At 40.0% G+C, this 18,466-nt stretch overlaps 3 protein-coding genes across 4 annotated transcripts in view; all 3 read right to left on the bottom strand.

Annotated features, from left to right (window-relative positions):
• LOC146713915 (uncharacterized) overlaps nt 1–18,236 on the bottom strand; it is a 163,307-nt gene extending 145,071 nt beyond the window's left edge. For both annotated transcript variants that reach the window (XM_085450582.1, XM_085450583.1), the window contains exon 1: nt 18,180–18,236. The gene's annotated coding sequence lies outside the window, so the exon portion shown is untranslated. The remainder of the gene's footprint in view (nt 1–18,179) is intronic.
• Nucleotides 1–18,466, bottom strand: part of LOC146713912 (uncharacterized) — a gene marked incomplete at its 5' end in the record, with an annotated part of 29,908 nt that overhangs the window by 6,962 nt on the left and 4,480 nt on the right. Inside the window, one exon of the mRNA XM_085439208.1 lies at nt 915–1,103. Within this exon, the coding sequence (XP_085295334.1) occupies nt 915–1,103 (189 nt within the window). The remainder of the gene's footprint in view (nt 1–914; nt 1,104–18,466) is intronic.
• Nucleotides 7,191–18,236, bottom strand: LOC146713914 (protein NLRC3-like). The gene is made up of 8 exons (XM_085450525.1): nt 18,180–18,236; nt 17,437–17,515; nt 17,048–17,267; nt 13,656–15,450; nt 13,394–13,567; nt 12,763–12,936; nt 9,939–9,985; nt 7,191–8,829 (listed from the first exon to the last, which is right to left on the bottom strand). Exons 2-8 carry the CDS (start codon nt 17,437–17,439, stop codon nt 8,288–8,290), a joined length of 2,955 nt encoding a protein of 984 aa, XP_085306651.1. The 5' UTR covers nt 17,440–17,515; nt 18,180–18,236; the 3' UTR covers nt 7,191–8,287.

Here is an 18,466-nt window from a genome sequence, read left to right as displayed (position 1 = left end):
AGTTTGCATGTTCTCCCCATGTTTGCGTGGGTTCCCTCCGGGTACTCCGGCTTCCTCCCACCGTCCAAAGACATGCAGCTTGTGGGGATAGGTTAATTGGATAATCCAAATTGCCACTAGGTGTGAATGTGAGTGCGAATGGTTGTCTGTCCCTGTGTGTTAGCCCTGCGACAGACTGGCGACCTGTCCAGGGTGTACCCTGCCTCTCGCCCTATGACAGCTGGGATAGGCTCCAGCGCCCCCCGCGACCCTGAAAAGGATAAGCGGAAGCGAATGGATGGATGGATGGATGAAATGTTTGAACTCCAAAATATTAATGGTTCAGCATTTTAATCCATCTATAATTCATGCATCATCATCAAATCAGCATGAATACTTTGTTACAAACTGTCCTTCAAAAGCAAACTGAATCACTGACAGAAAACCAAATGAAACTAAACATCTCAGATCAGCTTCACGTTCTCTGTGAGGCTGATGAGCTAATTTTGTTTCATTTCCATAATCATAGAGATTATTTCATCATGTTATCAGGGACAGGTTGATAAAGTTTCCCTTCAAAATAATGTAAACTTGAAGAAAGTTTCCTCCATTGAGTTTATGATTATAGCTCATTATTCTGTCCATGTTATTAAAGTGAACACCAATCGTCTCATTTACAGTGTTGATCAAACTGTTTCTACTGACTGAGTTTTCTGACATCCATTATTAGAAGAGTAGAAATTCTGTTTTCTATTCAGACAGTAAATAAATGAGAAGCAGCAGAGCTGCTGTCAGTCCACAGCAGAGGCCGATCCTTCCTCGTCTCTCTGTGTTTGATGTCTCAGGTTTTCTCTCAGGTTCAGGACAATCCCTCACTGCTGCAGAGACACAAACATCTGAGTCGCTCACATTCATTAAATAACTTTCACTGAAACCTTCAACTCACTGACGTTTAGTCGACATCTGTCAGATCTGAAGCCATAATCCGTGTTGACCTCACACATGTACAGACCCGAGTCATCAGTCCTGAGTCTGGACAGCTGAAGTCTGATTCGTCCTTCTCTGAGGGCGTCTTTGTCACTCTGGACTCGTCCTGAAAACGTTTCATCCTGAGACTTTGACACCTCAGATGAGCCACTTGTCGTCATGGTGATTTCTGATCCATGAGTCACATGTTATGGAGTTTGATGGTGACCTGGATCTCTGCTGTAAGATGGTCCCAAATGTTAAATGTGAACGGTCTCCATCTGTGTCTGACCAGCATGGCTGATGACCTTTGACCCCTATGACGAGGCATTCGTTAACAAATTTCATGTTTCCTGTTTGGACTTCTTAATGATCCAGATCTTTAATGGTCCAGCAGGTTATAGATGACAGAATGACGATCAGAGAGGAAGCACATTAATTAATCCAACTATTATTAAACGTATTAAAGTTTCAGTGTTTTGACTCTGCTTCTGCGTCGGTTTTGTTTGGATCGGTGGAGTTTGAGGAAATTTAAAGTGCACATTGAGGAAATACAAGAGCAGTTCAGCCCTTAAACCTCTCACATAAACAAAAACTATATTCAGTGTTTGAACTGCAGTGTTGCTGCTTCATGTTGAGAAAGAAATTAAGCCAACGACACCTCTATGCTGATGTAGCGATGTTGAGTGTCTCAGAAAAACAAACTGGGACTGACAGGATTCTCTGTGCAGGACCAACTTTGGATCAGAGCGAATCATCAGTCACATCAACAAAAGACTCTGAGCTGCTTTAATTACAGGAAGTGATGTGTGATGTGTAACATGACTTATGTTAATTCAGGCTCCTGTTATCCTGGGATTGAATTCACAGCCGTAATCATTAATGTGCCTGAAAGGAGAGATTAATTCTAAGACACATTCCTGGAAAGCTGATCTCCTTTTCCCCACACTGTGAACACAAAACCCAAATTTCAAGCTGCATTCACAAAACCAAACTTTCACCGCCAAACAATTCAAAACTGAACTATGCCATCAAATCATGCCTCAAGTCAATCTAAATTAAATACTCTACTGAGTAGTTGCTAAGCACTACATAGAAAAAAGGAAAACACAATGCTCAGGACATGAAGCTGTCACGGGTAATGGGAAAGTACGGACTCAGTCGCGGAGCTCTGGATGCAAAGTACACAGTGCGTTTATTTACAGTGCCCAAAAACAGTTTCAAAACACAAAGTGAAGTGCAAAGTCCAACAGTGATCTTCTCCAAACTCCCAGTAGTGCGCAGGTGAGTTTCCAAAGTGATTCTCAGAGTGTGTGTTCTCCTCCAATAGCTTAATCCACGGGCTCCTTCTCTCCAACCTCCATATCTCTTCCTCCTATAAACAACAGGTGAGGAAGCTAGCCGGCTAAAGCTAAGCAGGACGTCACAAAACACTCAGTGACAGCTGGGTGGCAAATTAGGTGCGGGTGTGTCAGACACTGGGTGGAGGAGGAGAGAGAGAGAAGCACACACATAAACACACAGGCAGGTCGCCCCGGGAAGGACCGTCCGACCATGACAATAAAGGGTGTCCAATTTAAGGAATAAGTACAATTATGTGTTTAGGTGGTTTAAGTATTGATGGAAACATGCAGTAGTTTAGTATTGGTTAAAATACCTATAAAGAAAGGTAGATTTCCAGTCATGATTTAACTGTTGTTTTAATAAAAAGCAACTGTGCGAAAGAGGTGGAAAATCAACACCATAGCTCAACAGTGTTTCAATATCAGAATCTGACATTGTTTCAATGTCAACAGTATTAGAAAATATAACGTTCAATCAATGTCAGGTTTCAACATTGATTCAACATCAAAACCTGACGTTGTTTCAACATTAAAAAAAGGTGCAAGAGTGACGTTAGGTCAACGTCACACTTCAACGTTGATTCAATGACATCACCTGATATTGACTCAACATAGTTTCAATGTTTCCTATCTGGGACACTATTCTGTTAAGTCCATCACAGTGCAGCAAACTAACCTGTTTATCCTGCACTAACCTGTAACTTTCAAATAAACCAGTGAGTCTGAAAGGAACTTTTAAAGAACACCGATCACATGACCTGTTTAATTTTGCCTCATTTATTTTCTGGTGAGAAACGCCCCCTGTTGGCTAATGCTCAACTTATCTGTGAGCTCTGATGAAATGAAAATCCATTACAGTGATATTTTGTTTTTATCTTGCAGGTCAGTGAGTGAAATGCACCGGGTGAAATCAACAGAAAAAACTTCACATGTTCTTCCAGGTTCGTAGAGAGGAGCTCATGGTTCGTAGAGACAGCTGCCAGAGACGGAGAAACACAAGGACGGGTACAGATAAACTCCTCAGCCTGCAAACATCTAAACATGTTACTGGAGTAACAAAACAACACACTTCACTCTGATGTCAACAGACAATTTTACATCTTGTAGCTGAAAGTGTGCACAGAACAATGATCATGATTTGGATCATAGACGACCATTAAGTCTTCATGTGCTGGTGAGCTGCACTGAAACTGTGGCTGCAGACTCTGCCAAGTGTCAAGTGTCTGTTATTGTCATTACCATGTGCAGTCGTACAGTACAGAGTGAAATGACAGCTTTTCTCCGAGGCCCTGGTGCTACATATGACATATAATAGAAAAACACGGGACTACGTAAAGTGCAATCTGCAAAAAACTGCTAAGAAAACAAGACAAGACAGTGCAACACTAGACAGAACAGGGCGACACAGACACAAGACAGTGCAATGGATGTGTGTGTGTGTGTGTGTGTGTGTGTGTGTGTGTGTGTGTGTGTGTGTGTGTGTGTGTGTGTGTGTGTCCAGTCACTGAGTGTTCAGGAGTCTGACGGCTTGGGGGAAGAAACTGTTCCATAGTCTGGCAGTGAGGGCCCGAATTCTCCGGTACCTCTTTCCAGAAGGCAGCAGGGTGAAAAGTGTGTGTGAGGTCCTCCATGGTGCTGGTGGCGTTGCAGATGGAGCGGGTGCTGAAAGTGTCCTTGGTGGATGGAAGAGAGGCTCCAATGATCTTCTCAGCTGCTCTCACTATCCATTGTAGGGTATTGCAATCTGATATGGTGCAGTTACCACACCAGGCAGTGATGCAGCTGCTCAGGATGCTCTCGACAGTCCCTCTGTAGAAGGTGGTAAGAATGGATGATGGCAGATGGGCTTTCCTCAGCTTCTGCAGGAAGTAGACACGCTGCTGGGCTTTTTGGTTATGGAGCTGGTGTTGAGGGACCAGGAGAGGTTCTCCACCAGGTAGAGACCAAGGAATCTGGTGCTCTTGACAACCTCCACAGAGGATCTATTGATGTTAAGTGGGCAGTGATCTCTCCGTGCTCTCCTGAAGTCAACAATCATCTCTTTTGTTTTGTCAACATTCAGAATCAGAATCAGAATACTTTATTAATCCCGAAGGAAATTAGGGTTACAGCAGGCAGCACGCTAATGGCGCATGCGCACTTACAAAGGAACCTTCTGACCAACTTTACACAAACATCACATTGGGCAGACATGTCAGAAAGGTAGGCTGATAGGAAAAAAAACAACAAAAATACATAACAGGTTTAGGTTTTTAATCTCAGGTTCTTCGGTGATGTTAATCCTGCAAAGCCTGAATGCTGAAACCAGGGATCAGGTGGACACTGTGCTACATCAGCACATAATCCACCATTGTTGGCTCACAGACCACCAAAAACTTCTTTTGGTGCTCTAAAAACCTTTAACTGATTCTGCTACAACAACTGGCCTCACTAAATGGAACTATGTTTTGGCACAAGCTTTGTACACTTTGTACACCAGATACACTGTAGCTTAAAGGCTACTTATTGAATAAGATGTGCAGTTGATTGATCTTAAATGATTCACTGATTGTTGACCATTTGCAAGTTATCAAATCAATCAAATATAAAATGAAAGGTGGGCTCTTGTATGTCCATTAAACATTTACAAGACAACATCAAAAACATGATAACATTAGCTGTCCTCTTACATGAACTGTCAATTGCCAGATTATTTAGTTTACTTACTGAATATTCTAATATAGTTAGAAAAATTAAAAATCACATTTGATTTCAATGGAAATGGAATATTAATGAATATGTCAATGTAAATACGCCAAAGTCAGCAATAAGGTTACTTTCATCTGTTGTCTTATAATGTTTGCTACACAAGTGTGTGAATGTGTGTGTGAATGTGTGTGTGAATGGGTGGATGACTGAATGTAGTGTAAAGCGCTTTGGGGTCCTTAGGGACTAGAAAAGCTCTATACAAATAAAGGCCATTTACCATTTACACCTAACGTTTTGCGCACTTTGTTGCTTATAAATGTATTGTTTTTTAGGTTTTTCAGGAAAAAAAATATCAGTGAAGCACTCTCAAAAGCACATGTATAAAATACAAACAGCTGTAAACTCACTATGTGCTGAGCTGGAGCAACAATAATGTAGAAAATGTTTAAACTGAAGAAACTGCAGAAAACACAGGAAACATTTATGGCACATTTACTGATATTTGAACATGAATACAAGGGTCAGTGCTGGATTGGATTTCCCACAAACTCTGCAGGATCTGCAGGTTTTCATGTCTCTGCATAATGACTAGCTAAATCCATCATATACACTGTATATATTATACAAATACACAGTTAATGTTTAACATTAATACCTATCAGATACACGAGGTCTGTGAGGTCGACATGATTCTCATCAGTAAAGTGAACATGGAGCAAATTTCATCTTCTGACTGAAAAGTGACAGTTTGATAAAGTTTCCTTTTGAATGAACAGACTTCCATGAAGTTCATGATTTTGTGGATCGTGTCTCATTATTCTGTCCATCATGTTATTAAAGTGAACTCCAACAGTCTCGTTTACATTGTTGATCAAACTGTTTCCACTGATTGATCTGATGAAGTCTTCTGACATCTATTATTAGATGAGTAGAAATCCCGTTTTCTATTCAGACAGTCAATAGTAGTTTTTGGGTGACATGGGTGGTTGCCCAGGGCACATTGTGGTGGAGGGCGGCATCGTGGGCACCAGCAAAAAAAAGCTGCTAGCACCCATACTTCCCCAACATCATGCCACCTCATTTTGGGGATTGCATAGGCACCGATTGGTTTTCTATCGCCCATTTGCTGGGAGTAAGGGCGCCCTCCGTTTGCGAGGTGCGCCTGCCGCTTGTGGCACAGGGAGGAGAGGGCAGGGCGGCGGGGGATTCTCTGATTGACTGGAGCAGCATCTCGCAAAATAAAAACAAACCAACAAACATGAAAACACCAGACATTATGATACAGACTTATAATTTCTTTTTTGAAATTTCAACGCGAAAAGTGAGTGCGAGAGCCTTCGGTGTGTCTGCTCGCTGCTGAAGTCAAACAAAGTCATCTCCGCTCCATACAGTCCAGTATATAGAGACGAGACGACGATCAATAACAATTTAAAATTTATAATTTAGAGTCGAAAGGGGACAGGGGCGGCTGCTTCCAAATATTTCACATTTCATCCATAATGATGTAAATCCAAGCCATTTATGTATTCATGATTTGAATCCTGGGTTGTGTGAAATCCCAGAAATAAATCTTAGACAAAGCGAATCTGTGAACTAAGGTCTGTTAGGTTATGTTGTGGTGATCCTCGGGTTGGGGGATGGGTGTTCACTGGCGTGCAAAATTAAAACCAATAAAAGATGGACAAGAAAAGTTCAAAACCATCAGGTGCTCAGTTTAGAAAAAAGAGAAGAAGAGCAGAAACGATCAAAGCGGGAGTGTTCCCCTACTAGTTCTTTGACCTACAACCCTGCAACTCTCCACAACTTCACACCACACAATTTATATTATTGTTATCAACAAGGCTTTGAATTATGCTGGACGAGATCTGAAGTCCCACAAAAGTGTGGATGGTTCTCAGTATTTTGTGTTCTGATGAGAAATGCTGCAGTCGCGGTCTCTGTCACTGCTCAGGTATTTATGTGATGAGAGGAGAAACTGATAGAATGAAAGTTGGAACGAGTCTTTTTGCTTCTCGCTTTTCCCCTCATATACTGTACAGAAAATATACACTTGTTGTATAAATGTTTACAAAGATGCTTTAAAAATATCTTCCTGTCTGTTTTTCCTCCGTTTTTGTTTTTGACTCTCTGGATACAGTGTACAGTTTATACACATATAAACAGTTTCATTTTAGTGTTTCATATAAACAGTGCAACATAGTACCAGACAAACAGTCCTTTATTAAAATTTATTTAAAAACAGCTGTTTTTAAATTCAGTTGGAGAATATTTAAACTGACAAAGGTTTAAAATTAATTACACACATTTATACACTGGAGAAGTAAAAACACCTTCGTCAACAAGAAAAAAATCCTACTGTTTACATCTTATTTCTTTTGTCTTCACCTTCCCTTTCCTGTTACAAATCAGGATTGTGTTTTTCACACAGAATAAAAACCAAATCTGAGATTGAAAAACAGTTTCTGATCAGTCGAGAAATATGTCTGTGAAGGTTCTCAGTCATCCAGGTCATCGTAGTAACTTTAAGAAGTCCAGACGCTTTTCTTTCCAAGCTCCTTAGATCAGTCGAGAAACACAGACTGGAGGTCATCTACAAGTCAGACTGTTTTTACTGAATATGAAATGAAGAGAGATGTCTCCAAGGCCTCCAGTTACAACCTCCATAAGGTGCACTCGTGTCAGTAGTATTTAAAGCTACATTTAGATCATCAGAAATTAATAAATTTTTTTTGGATCCAGAACCATTTGGATCAATTGTTATGAAAACTGGTCACATGGTGGTGATATCGCCTTTTTCCAGGAATTAATTGTAGTGAAATGTTAATTAATTTGCATAACAAGAGAGAGAAACACAAATGTATAGTAATGCAATGTAAGAAATTAAGCCTAAACACAAAATCTGAAGCCTGCAGCTCTCCTCCTCACAAAGTCTAACTCATCAACATCTAAAATGTCTACATTTTCTGTTCCAAGGATTTCATCCATCAGTCTAAACATTATTAAAATGTGTATAATGGAACAAATATAATAGTTGATAATAGTAATGCAACAGATTTTAAAGTAAAGTTCCTCTTTCCTATTTAAACTGTGACGCATAATAGAAACTGACAAGTGCTCTTAAAAAATAGGCACCAAAGACAATAAGATGATTTTTTCAGGAGAATCTCATTCAACAACTCGGGGCTACAAACCAAGCCAATATATGTACAACGTATCAGACAGTTTACCTGATATATTTAAGGTTCATAATATTTAAGTGAGAAAAAGTGTGAAACACCAATGTGAGAATATTTCTCTGCACAGTAAGTTCATTATTCTGAGTCAGCACAGAGGTGGATACTAGAGTCAGGCTTCACCCTAAACCCAGCATATACAGGTTCAGTGAAGGTGGTGTTGAAGGTGTGCAGGTGGATCAGTTTATCAGAGGAGACACTGTAGAAGGACACAATTCCTGCAGAACTGTCCACATACACTGCTACTTTGTGACAGAGAGGTGAGGAGAGCAGAGGGATGGCTCTTGCTATGTAATTGTGACCTGCATAGTAACCCCTGTCATCACTGCAGTAGAGACTCCAGGATTGGTAAGTCCTTCCAAATCTGCTTTCATCACCATCTCCTTTCCGTCTGATTCTTCCATAAGCTACAGCAACATGAACCTCTCCTCTCCACTCGACCTCCCAGTAACAGCGACCAGTCAGACTGTTGGTACACAGCAGCTGAGGCCAGTGATCAAACCTATGATCATGATGAGGATACAGCTGATCTTCTTCCACATGTGTCACCTCCTTGTTTCCATCAGACAGTTTGAGGTTCTTGTGTGCTGTGTTTGAATCCAGCGTCAGATCACAGAAATCTAAAAGGGACAATAAGACACAGTGTATATAGCAAATAATTAATTATAGCCAATGTGTAACAGTAAATGTGGTCCTCATATTTTGTGTTCTATTGCTTAAACATTCAAGGATGCAGGCAGTGTGATGATGAGTGTGAATGAAAAATAGAAAAAAAATCTTAAAATTCAAAATTATCAACAATAATTAATTCAAAAGGGAAGTGACTGGAATATATATGAACATATAACTATTATTATAGAGGCTTTGCATTCACATTCAGTTCACGTCTAAGGTGCACCACCAACACTAAACACAAACATCAAAGTGATGTTATGTGATTTGATTATTTTCATTTTATGTGCACATCAAAATGCATGTAAATGTGTTGCTAGGCAACTAGGAGTGCCAGAGTTGTTTTACACTGATTTCTACACAGTGAAAATATCTCCTGTGGTGACAGGATTTTTAAAATGCTGATGGGTAAAAATATTCTCCTTGGTAGTTTAGTGTTAACAGAGCCAAACTTTACATTTGCCTTTCAGTCAAAAATCAGGTCATCGTCAGAATCAGTCAGCATCAGCAGTGTATTTGATTTATGGAAAGATTTTTCTGTCTTCATTCTCAAATCTGATCATCGGTACATTAGCTAATGCTAGTTAACACAGATGAATTACAACCTGACTCATGAAGCCAAATTCTGTTCAAAGTAGATCAATAATTTAATTAATCTACCCCCCCCCCCCCCCTCTCTGGTAACTTTGATTTCGCACCAAATATTATAAACTAATCACGAGGTTGGCGCTGTTACAGCTGTTCCTCTAGCCATGCCAATCTTACCACTAGCAAAATTATATCTGAATAGAAAATTCTAGTTAACTATGTGGCCACGTTTCTTCACCAGATAATGAAGAAAGGGTTTAATTGGTTTTCACGTTAGTTTATGAAGAAGAAAAACCAGTATGCAAAACTTTGTGATGTTTTAAGAGTGTATCAAAAATGGGTTTTTAGTTGTGGAATTAAATAACTGAAACAATTTTTTATAAAATATATGATAAAAGATATTTAGCAGAGATGCATATAATGTGTGAAAAAATGATGTAAATACAGCTAGTAAATCAAAAACACTTACATTTTCTTAGACCTGGTCTCATCCACTGGACTCCTTGAGGCTCCACACTGAAATAAGCACATCATCTTTTAGTGTGAAAACATGGCCTTTATATTCTCTGATTCATCTCTTCTAGAGAAATAAGCTTGCACTTTATTTTATCTCACAATAAATTGAAAATGATCATAGTTTCTCATTTAGTTCTAAGGTTGGATTTTTGTTTTTATGTATCGTAAGCACGTTTCTTTTAATTATCAGGTCTGTATTAGGTTCTTAAATTACCTAAATACAACCTGAGGACATTGAAGACGTGTAAAAAAAAAGATCCTGTATAAATAACACTGTATAAAACAGTGCACCCCTGTAGGATCACCTCAACAATGAGTAGGAATTGAATAACTTAAGAAGAATTCTTACTTTTTCACATGACTGTATCTGCACCGCATGAAATGCAAGTACTTACTTCACTTTTATTTGGCACCAGGAAAGTCAAAATCCTGTTTCAAAGCTTACAGTGGTTCTGCATTTATTGGCATAAAGGTACACAGTAAGCTCCAGACTGAGAGTCAGTCTGGGAAGACAATCTGAGCCTAAACATTGGCAAGGGAGGAAAATAAATCTGGAGGGGACAATGAAACAGGGTTACATAATGTCATGATCCCTGGGTTTTAGACTCAGAGTTTGGAGTTTTGGGATGTTTGGGTTTTTTCTGGTTTTGAATTTTTGATTATTCTCCATATTCTGTATTGGTTTCATACTTTCTTGCAGCAGCATTTCTTGGTTTCAGTCTGCTTTATTTTCTGCCTCCCTGTGTTTCTGTCACTACAATAAACAATGTGCTTCAAATACTATGTTCTGTCTCTGTTAACATGTGTGAGGATGTTTCAGTTGCTTAGTTATTCAGTGCAACACAAAACAAATCAATATATAGAACAAAACATTTTGAGAAAAGACTGCTGTGTTCAGGCTTCAAGTTATTTGGGTCTGAGTCTGTTTCTGTCTTTGTCACTGTTGCCCCAGCATTGGTGGGGGACAGTGTTGGGAAGGTTACTTTTAAAACGTATTCCATTACAGAATACAGAATACATGCCCCAAAATGTATTCTGTAACGTACTCCGTTACGTTACTCAATGACAGTAACGTATTCTGAATACGTTGGATTACTTAATATATTATCATGCTTTTTACAACAACGTGAATGTACTAGTGCCAGTATACCATGTACACTGACACAAATACAAGAAAATAGCCTTTGAATAGCTGTCCACTGTTGTGACCACTATATGTGAAAGGGTTAAAAGTGTGTGAATTTGAGTGAATGAATAGTGGAATTGTAAAGCACTTTGGGTGCGTAGAAAAGCGCTATATAAATGCAATCCATTATGAAGACGAAGAAGACGAAGACGAAGAAAACATGAATAATAAAACATGTATTAACTTTTGTTGGCTAATTCTGACCAGTCACAACATAACTGTCACATTGTCCTCCCAGCCCATTGTTCCTTCAGTGGGCTGGTTTCAGTCATTATGCAAATGTACTGTTTATAAGGTTGGGGAAACCTGCAGTCAGCTGAGACTGAAGAAGTCACTTGGATGAGTGACGAAACGTTTCTCCCACAAAAACGCTACGTCCAGATGAACAGAATCAACTTTTGGAGATTGTCCAATACCTTTCAAAATCTGAGCAAACATATCACCCTGTGCAACCTCTAAACTCAGTCTGAGTCTTTCTCCTGTTGTTTATGAGATGTTTCTACCAGAAGTGTCAGTGGGAATAACAGGGCAGGGAAGCATGAGCATCATGGAAAGTCTTTCATTCATCATCATGTGAATATGCTGAAGATATTGTCTTCAAAGTCAGCTGTGTGTGGTGAGTTCATTGAGAGAACATGTGTGTACAGCTTGTCTCTTGCTTCTACAGTCTAACACAGATATTTTTGTACTTATTTTAACCATGGATATATTTCCTTCTGAGTATACTGTGACTGTATAGTTGCAAATATACATTGCTTTTTTTTTTATTTGAGATGGCAAAAAGAGTCAAATGTCAACCTTTCAAAGTTAATTGCCCCTCCAGTTCATTTGAACTGCTGCCGACCCTGTCATATAGTCCTGGGGCTTCGATCCAGCGTTTGTGTTTGGACTCTAAGTTCTGACTGATCTTTATTATTCTCATATTTTTATAATTGAAAGTTTTTAGGGTAGGCGTCTTTGATTTAGTGTTCCTGGGTTTCTTCATTACTTATTATGCAGTTGTGCTTATTTTTGTTTCTGCTCTTTCATATTCCTGGTTATAGTGATTGTTTATTTTGATTCCTGGAGTTTCAGTTTGTTCCCTGCTTTCCCTGTGTCACTCCTTGAGTCTCTGTCTTTGTGTTTGTATTCCTCTGTCTCCATGTTTGTCTACCTTTCTGTCTCGGTCAGGTTCATGTGTCTCTGTCACAGTCAGTACACTCTTAATTCCTGTTTTATTTTGAAAGTTCCTCATCTCATGTGTGTTTGCTTCCTGTCTCATCAATTAGTTTCTGTTAATCTGTGTTCCCCGGGTGTGCCCACACCCACAGATGACTTCTTCGTGAAAATGGAAACCCTGGCGCCTCGTCTGACTAAAAACAGGGAGGTATGGCTGTGACTGTGTGGAGCACAAAGGACATGGGTACACAACAGGAAGCAGCAAAAAAAAAAAAAAAAAAAACCCTCAAAACCCTGTGTCACAGAACCAGAACCATCACAAAGGCACCTGTCATAACTGGGGTTAAACAAATCAAAAATTCAAAATATCTGCTCTTTGTTACAATATGTTGGAGAAAAAATATATTTCCAGTTGTATTTCCTGTTTTCCTACCAGAGTATGTCCAGTTTCACATGTGGATCCTTCTTTAGATCAGACAAAAGCTTCATTCCTGAGTCTCCTGGATGATTATAGCTCAAGTCCAGCTCTTTCAAATAGGAGGGATTGGAGCGCACAGCTGTGTCCAGAGAGGGGAAGCCTGTTCCTGTGATCTGACAGCCTGACAGCCTTCAAACATACAACATGTCACATCATTGTTAGGAACTGCTCTGAATTTGATGATGTACAGTCGAACTAACAGATTCTGATTCTAGTTAAAGTTGTTAAAAACACACTAACTGGCTTTTCTGTACTCAAATTAAAAAAAAACAACAAAAAACATAATTATTTTCTGTCTTTTTTACTATGACGGACACGTTCTCATCCAAAAACGTAACATACCGATGCTATGTGACAAATCGTCTGTATGTTACACATTCGAAAATATGAGAGCCGTTTGGAATAAATCTACACTAAATCATAAATAAAGTTATAGTTTTTTTGATTTGTGAAGTGTGTGTTTCATTTCTACTCTACTGTTCTCTTTCAGAGCTTACAACAGAACAGAAACAACATCTTAAAATCTATAAAATAACGACAGTTGTTGTGAAATACCCACATTTTCTTAAACAAAGAATCAGCTAACCTGAGAGTTTCCAGCATACAGTGTGGACTCCCAAGTCCAACACAAAGCACCTTCACTCCTGAGTCCTGAAGGTTGTTGTTACTCATGTCCAGCTCTCTCAGTCTGGAGGACTGAGAACTTAGAATTGAGGAAAGAGCCTCACAGCTTCTCTCTGTGAGGTTACAGCCACTCAACCTGGAAACGTAAATATCAGAGAACTTTCCAAACTCTTAAAAGAAGCACTTTAAAGTAATCTCTTGAAAGGCTTAAACTGGATACTTACTGGGCTTTCTTACAGGCTGTGACCACTGGCAGCAGCTGCAGAAGAGCCTCTTCTGAAGCTGAATATTTCCTCAAGTCAAACTCATCCACACCTGTTTCTGATGACAGTAAGATGAAGACCAGAGCTGACCACTGAGCAGGAGAGAGATCAACTTTGGACAGGTGTCCTGAACTCAGGTGATGCTGGACCTCTTTCACTACAGAGTCATCATTCAATTCATTTAAACAGTGGAGCAGATGGATGCTTTTCTCAGGAGAGAGAGTGCCATTCATCCTTTCTTTAACATATTTGACCATATCCTGATTTATCTGTGAGCTGATTCCTTTTTGTGTGAGCAGGCCTTGTAAGAGATCCTGATTGGTCTGCAGTGAAAGACCAAGGAGGAAGCGAAGAAACAAGTCCAGATGTCCATTTGGACTCTTTAAGGCCTTGTCCACAGCACTCTGGTAGAAATGTCTTACTGAAGATTCTCCAGTCTGCACTGAGGCTGTTTCTTCTTCTTTCAGCAGGTTGATACCAGAGTTGGTGAATGTCAGATGGACATGAAGAGCAGCTAAAAACTCCTGAATGCTCAGATGGACAAAACAGTAAACCTTCTCTTGGTACAGTCCCCCCTCCTCTTTAAAAATCTGTGTGAACACTCCTGAGTACACTGAGGCTTCTCTGACATTAATGCCACACTCTGTCAGGTCTGTTTCATAGAAGATCAGGTTTCCTTTCTGCAGCTGCTGAAAAGCCAGTTTCCCCAGTGCTTCAATCATCTTCTTACTCTTTAGACTCCAGAGAGGATCTGTCTCAGCTCCTCCATCATGCTTGATGTTCTTCACTTTGGTCTGAACCACCAGGAAGTGAATGTACATCTCAGTCAGTGTCTTGGGCAGCTTTCCTCCAGCCTGTTTGGTTTTTAACAAACTCTCTAGAACTGTAGCAGTGATCCAGCAGAAGATTGGGATGTGACACATGATGTGGAGGCTTCGTGATGTCTTGATGTGAGAGATTATGGTGTTGGCCTCTTCCTTGTCTCTGAGTCTCTTCCTGAAGTACTCTTCCTTCTTTGGGTCAGTGAACCCTCTGATCTCTGTAACCATGTCTATATACTCAGCAGGGATCTGATTGGCTGCTGCAGGTCGTGTGGTTATCCAGATGTGAGCAGAAGGAAGCAACTTTCCCCTGATGAGGTTTGTCAGCAGCACATCCACTGATGTGGACTCTGTAACATCAGTGAGGATCTCAGTGATGTGGAAGTTCAGAGGAAGTCGACACTCATCCAGACCATCAAAAATGAACACAACTTTGAACTTTTTAAAGTTACAGATTCCTGCTTCTTTGATTTCAGTAAAGAAGTGATGAATAAGTCCCACTAAGCTGAACTTTTTATCCTTCAGTGAATTCAGCTCTCTGAATGAGAATGGAAACATGAACTGGATGTCCTGGTTGGTCTTGTCTTCAGCCCAGTCCAAAGTGAACTTTTGTGTCAGGAATGTTTTCCCGATGCCAGCCACTCCTTTGGTCAGAACTGTTCTGATTGGTTTGTCTCTTCCAGTTGAAGCTTTAAATATGTCTTCACACCTGATTGTTGTTTCTGGTCTGTTTGGTTTCCAGGAAAACATTTCAAGCTGTCTGACCTCATGTTCAGTGTTGACCACTCCGGTTCCTCCCTCTGTGATGTAGAGCTCTGTGTAGATCTTATTCAGATTGGTTGCGTTTCCTGGTTTAGCAATCCCCTCAAACACACACTCAAACTTCTTCTTTAGGGTAGACTTAAGCTCACACCTACAACCTGAATAAGGGTTTTCTAAGCAAAAAAAGAGAAATTCAAATATAAATGTTAGTCCATAATTTCTTTTATAAAAGTATCGTAAGAATGTTATATATTTTTATTAAAGTATTGAATATACAGGACTAGGGATGGGTACCAGTATCCGGTGCCATGATGGCATAAAGGGTAGTAACCAGACCGAAAAGCAGCGCACATTTCAGTGCTTTATTTCGGTGCTTGTTTTTTTTCCTGAGATGTCACACAATTTGAATTCTAGCCAATCATTTTACGTTTCCGAGGATAGTAGGCGGGTCCAGGTACGTACGTTCTTTTAGAGCAGAGCTACAGATTAAAAATGCCCAAGGCGAAGCGGTCAAAAGTCTGGCTGTACTTCACAGCAAAATATGCAAACTCAGCAGCCTGCAACAAGTGCTTTAAGCTGATACTGTGATACTGTCAAAGGAGGTAACACCTCGAATCCGATGAAACACCTGGCGACGCATAGTGTTTTTTTTTTTAAGCCGAAAAATGCAGCGTATTTGATAGCTTGCTGCGAGACCTCACACCGAGCACATCTACTGCGGGTGGGTTGCCTGTTATTGGACCCGGAGTTAGCAACATCCCCCAAAAACCCGAAGAGTAGAGTCCTGGCCCCTAGCCCTGCAAGTGTAGCAGAAATGATGATGGATGATGATGGCAGCAGCAGCCGTTCTTCTCTGCGTGAGTAGCTTAATGTTGTTCGTGTATACTTTACATTGAGTAGGCTAACCACGTTATTACATTAATGCAAGTAAGGTGAACTAGCAAACACCGTAGTAGTTACATGCGGCTGTCTTCTTGTTTAATGGCAGATACTCCCTTCACCCAGGCCAAAAAGGCTAAAATACATCATCCATCCATTCGCTACCGCTTATCCTTTTCAGGGTCGCGGGGGGCGCTGGAGCCAATCCCAGCTGTCATAGGGCGAGAGGCGGGGTACACCCTGGACAGGTCGCCAGTCTGTCGCAGGGCCAACACACAGAGACAGACAACCATTCATACTCACATTCACTCGCACATTCACACCTAATGGCAATTTGGATTATCCAATTAACCTATCCCCACAAGCTGCACATCTTTGGACGGTGGGAGGAAGCCGGAGTACCTGGAGGGAACCCACGCAAACACGGGGAGAGCATGCAAACTCCACACAGAAAGACCCAGGCTTGACGGTGGAATTGAACTCAGGACCTTCTTGCTGTGCGGCAACAGTGCTAACCACCGTGCCACCGTGCTGCCAAAAGTGGAAAACAGTTAAACATGAGGTGTCTTTGGACAAAGTTTGTGTTTTTTTCCATTGTTTAAGCACTGCTTCCAGCCATGAGTGATACCATATATGCCCTATAGCTGCAGAAAAGGCTAACATTGTTATCTCTTTACAAAAAAACAGCTGAACACGAGAGGTTTTTGGACCAATTTTGTGTTCTCCATTCTTTAAGCACCGGTTTGAGCACCGTTTAAGCACCGGCACCGTTTCAAAAGTACCGGTTTGGCACCGGTATCGGATAAAACCTAAACGATACCCATCCCTATACAGGACACACAACAGTTCTGTCCTCCTAAATGGTGCATTTATGAAAAGAAATCCTCTTACTGCTCTCCAGACAGGCAGCCAGATCTTCCAGTTTCATTGTCCTCAGGAAATAAACTGTGATCTGCAGAAGTGCCTCTCCAATGATCCTCCTCTGCTCCTCGTCTTCACTGTCCAATATTTTCACATCTTCTCTCTGACTTTCAGGGGATTCTGCATTTAGATGATTTTGCATTTTCTTTAGCTCATTCTTCACAAAAGTGACAATGTTGTCCTCCAGCCCCTGAAACAGAATGAATGACAAATGAACAAATTTCCTGAAGTGAAGGTAACGCTTTGGCTTTATTTCTGTTTAAAATGTAGCTCTAGTGAAAGCAGATTACTTTTATCTACTTTTTGATTTAAGCTGTATAGTAAAAAAACAAATAAATAAATGTTTCACATATACAGACCATAAATATTTGGCTCAGGTCAGTTTTATGTTGCGGGGCATGATGGGGGCAGGAGACATCTGAGCCAGACTGAACAACTCTATGGAGACAACGTGAAGAATCAAAGCTTAGACTTTGTGTGTCTGTTTTATAAACGTCTTAAAATTAACCTATTTATGTTCATCTTGAGCTCTCTTTTTAAAATTTGGACTCTACTAGAGTACCATTGCATGAGTAACAGTGCAGGCCTTCAATTCATCCTCTGTCTGACCAGCAGGCGGATTCTACACTCACAGTGCTTGAAATAACAATATAAAGGCCATTCTCTCTTCATCTTTCATACCACCATAAATATCAAAGGGAAAAATGTCTAATTTGTTTTGTTTTACATAGTTGTTTCTTAATTTTTCATTGTAAAAACTTTGTAGACCCGATTTTGAAAAGTACTATAAAACATGAATATAAACAAAAGGTGACTATTGAATAATGTTAGTATTAAAATAAGACTTTTCTTTGATACTCAAGAATAATAATCACATACTAATTTTTTATCAGTAGTGTTCCTACAAAGAGAAAGATCAATACCAAGCTCATGTTGATATCATGTATGGATTACAGTGATACACTGAATTCATCTTTCAGACAGAAAATGATTTCCTTATATTTCAATTCTTACTTTAAGTTACCATTTTATCACCAGTTCACCAGACTGGAGTAAGGAAACACGTCAGCTATAACTCCTACTAGGCATCATTTAATCTTACTTCTCAACAGCAGGGGATCCCTTTCCTTTGAAGACAACGATGGCTTCCTTTGATCGATCACTCTTTACAGACACACATCTGGGTTCAGCTTCAAGTTCAGGTTCAGGGACATCTGGTTTATGATGTGTCCTGGTAAACAGAAACAATGACCATCAAGGAGGAAAATACACTTTTCAATCTTCAGTTTTATAAACTACTGAAGCTACATGTGATTGTTTTTTATTTACACTGACCATTTTAGACACATTTTAGACAAAAATAGTTTTCATCTATTTTTAGCTTTAATT

Source organism: Copadichromis virginalis, linkage group LG3 (genome assembly GCF_057382275.1).
Source record: "Copadichromis virginalis isolate Kocher_CV1m ecotype Utaka linkage group LG3, C_Virginalis_male_GT1.1, whole genome shotgun sequence".
Classification (NCBI taxonomy): Eukaryota; Metazoa; Chordata; class Actinopteri; order Cichliformes; family Cichlidae; genus Copadichromis; species Copadichromis virginalis.
Note: the sequence above shows the minus strand (reverse complement) of the source record. Positions and strands in the feature narration are given on the sequence as shown.

Coding starts and splice junctions, on each gene's coding strand:
- LOC146713914 (XM_085450525.1), bottom strand. Junction 13,568..13,655: donor ACAGCCTGTAAGAAAGCCCA/GTAAGTATCCAG, acceptor TTACGTTTCCAG/GTTGAGTGGCTGTAACCTCA. Junction 12,937..13,393: donor TGTATGCTGGAAACTCTCAG/GTTAGCTGATTC, acceptor GTATGTTTGAAG/GCTGTCAGGCTGTCAGATCA.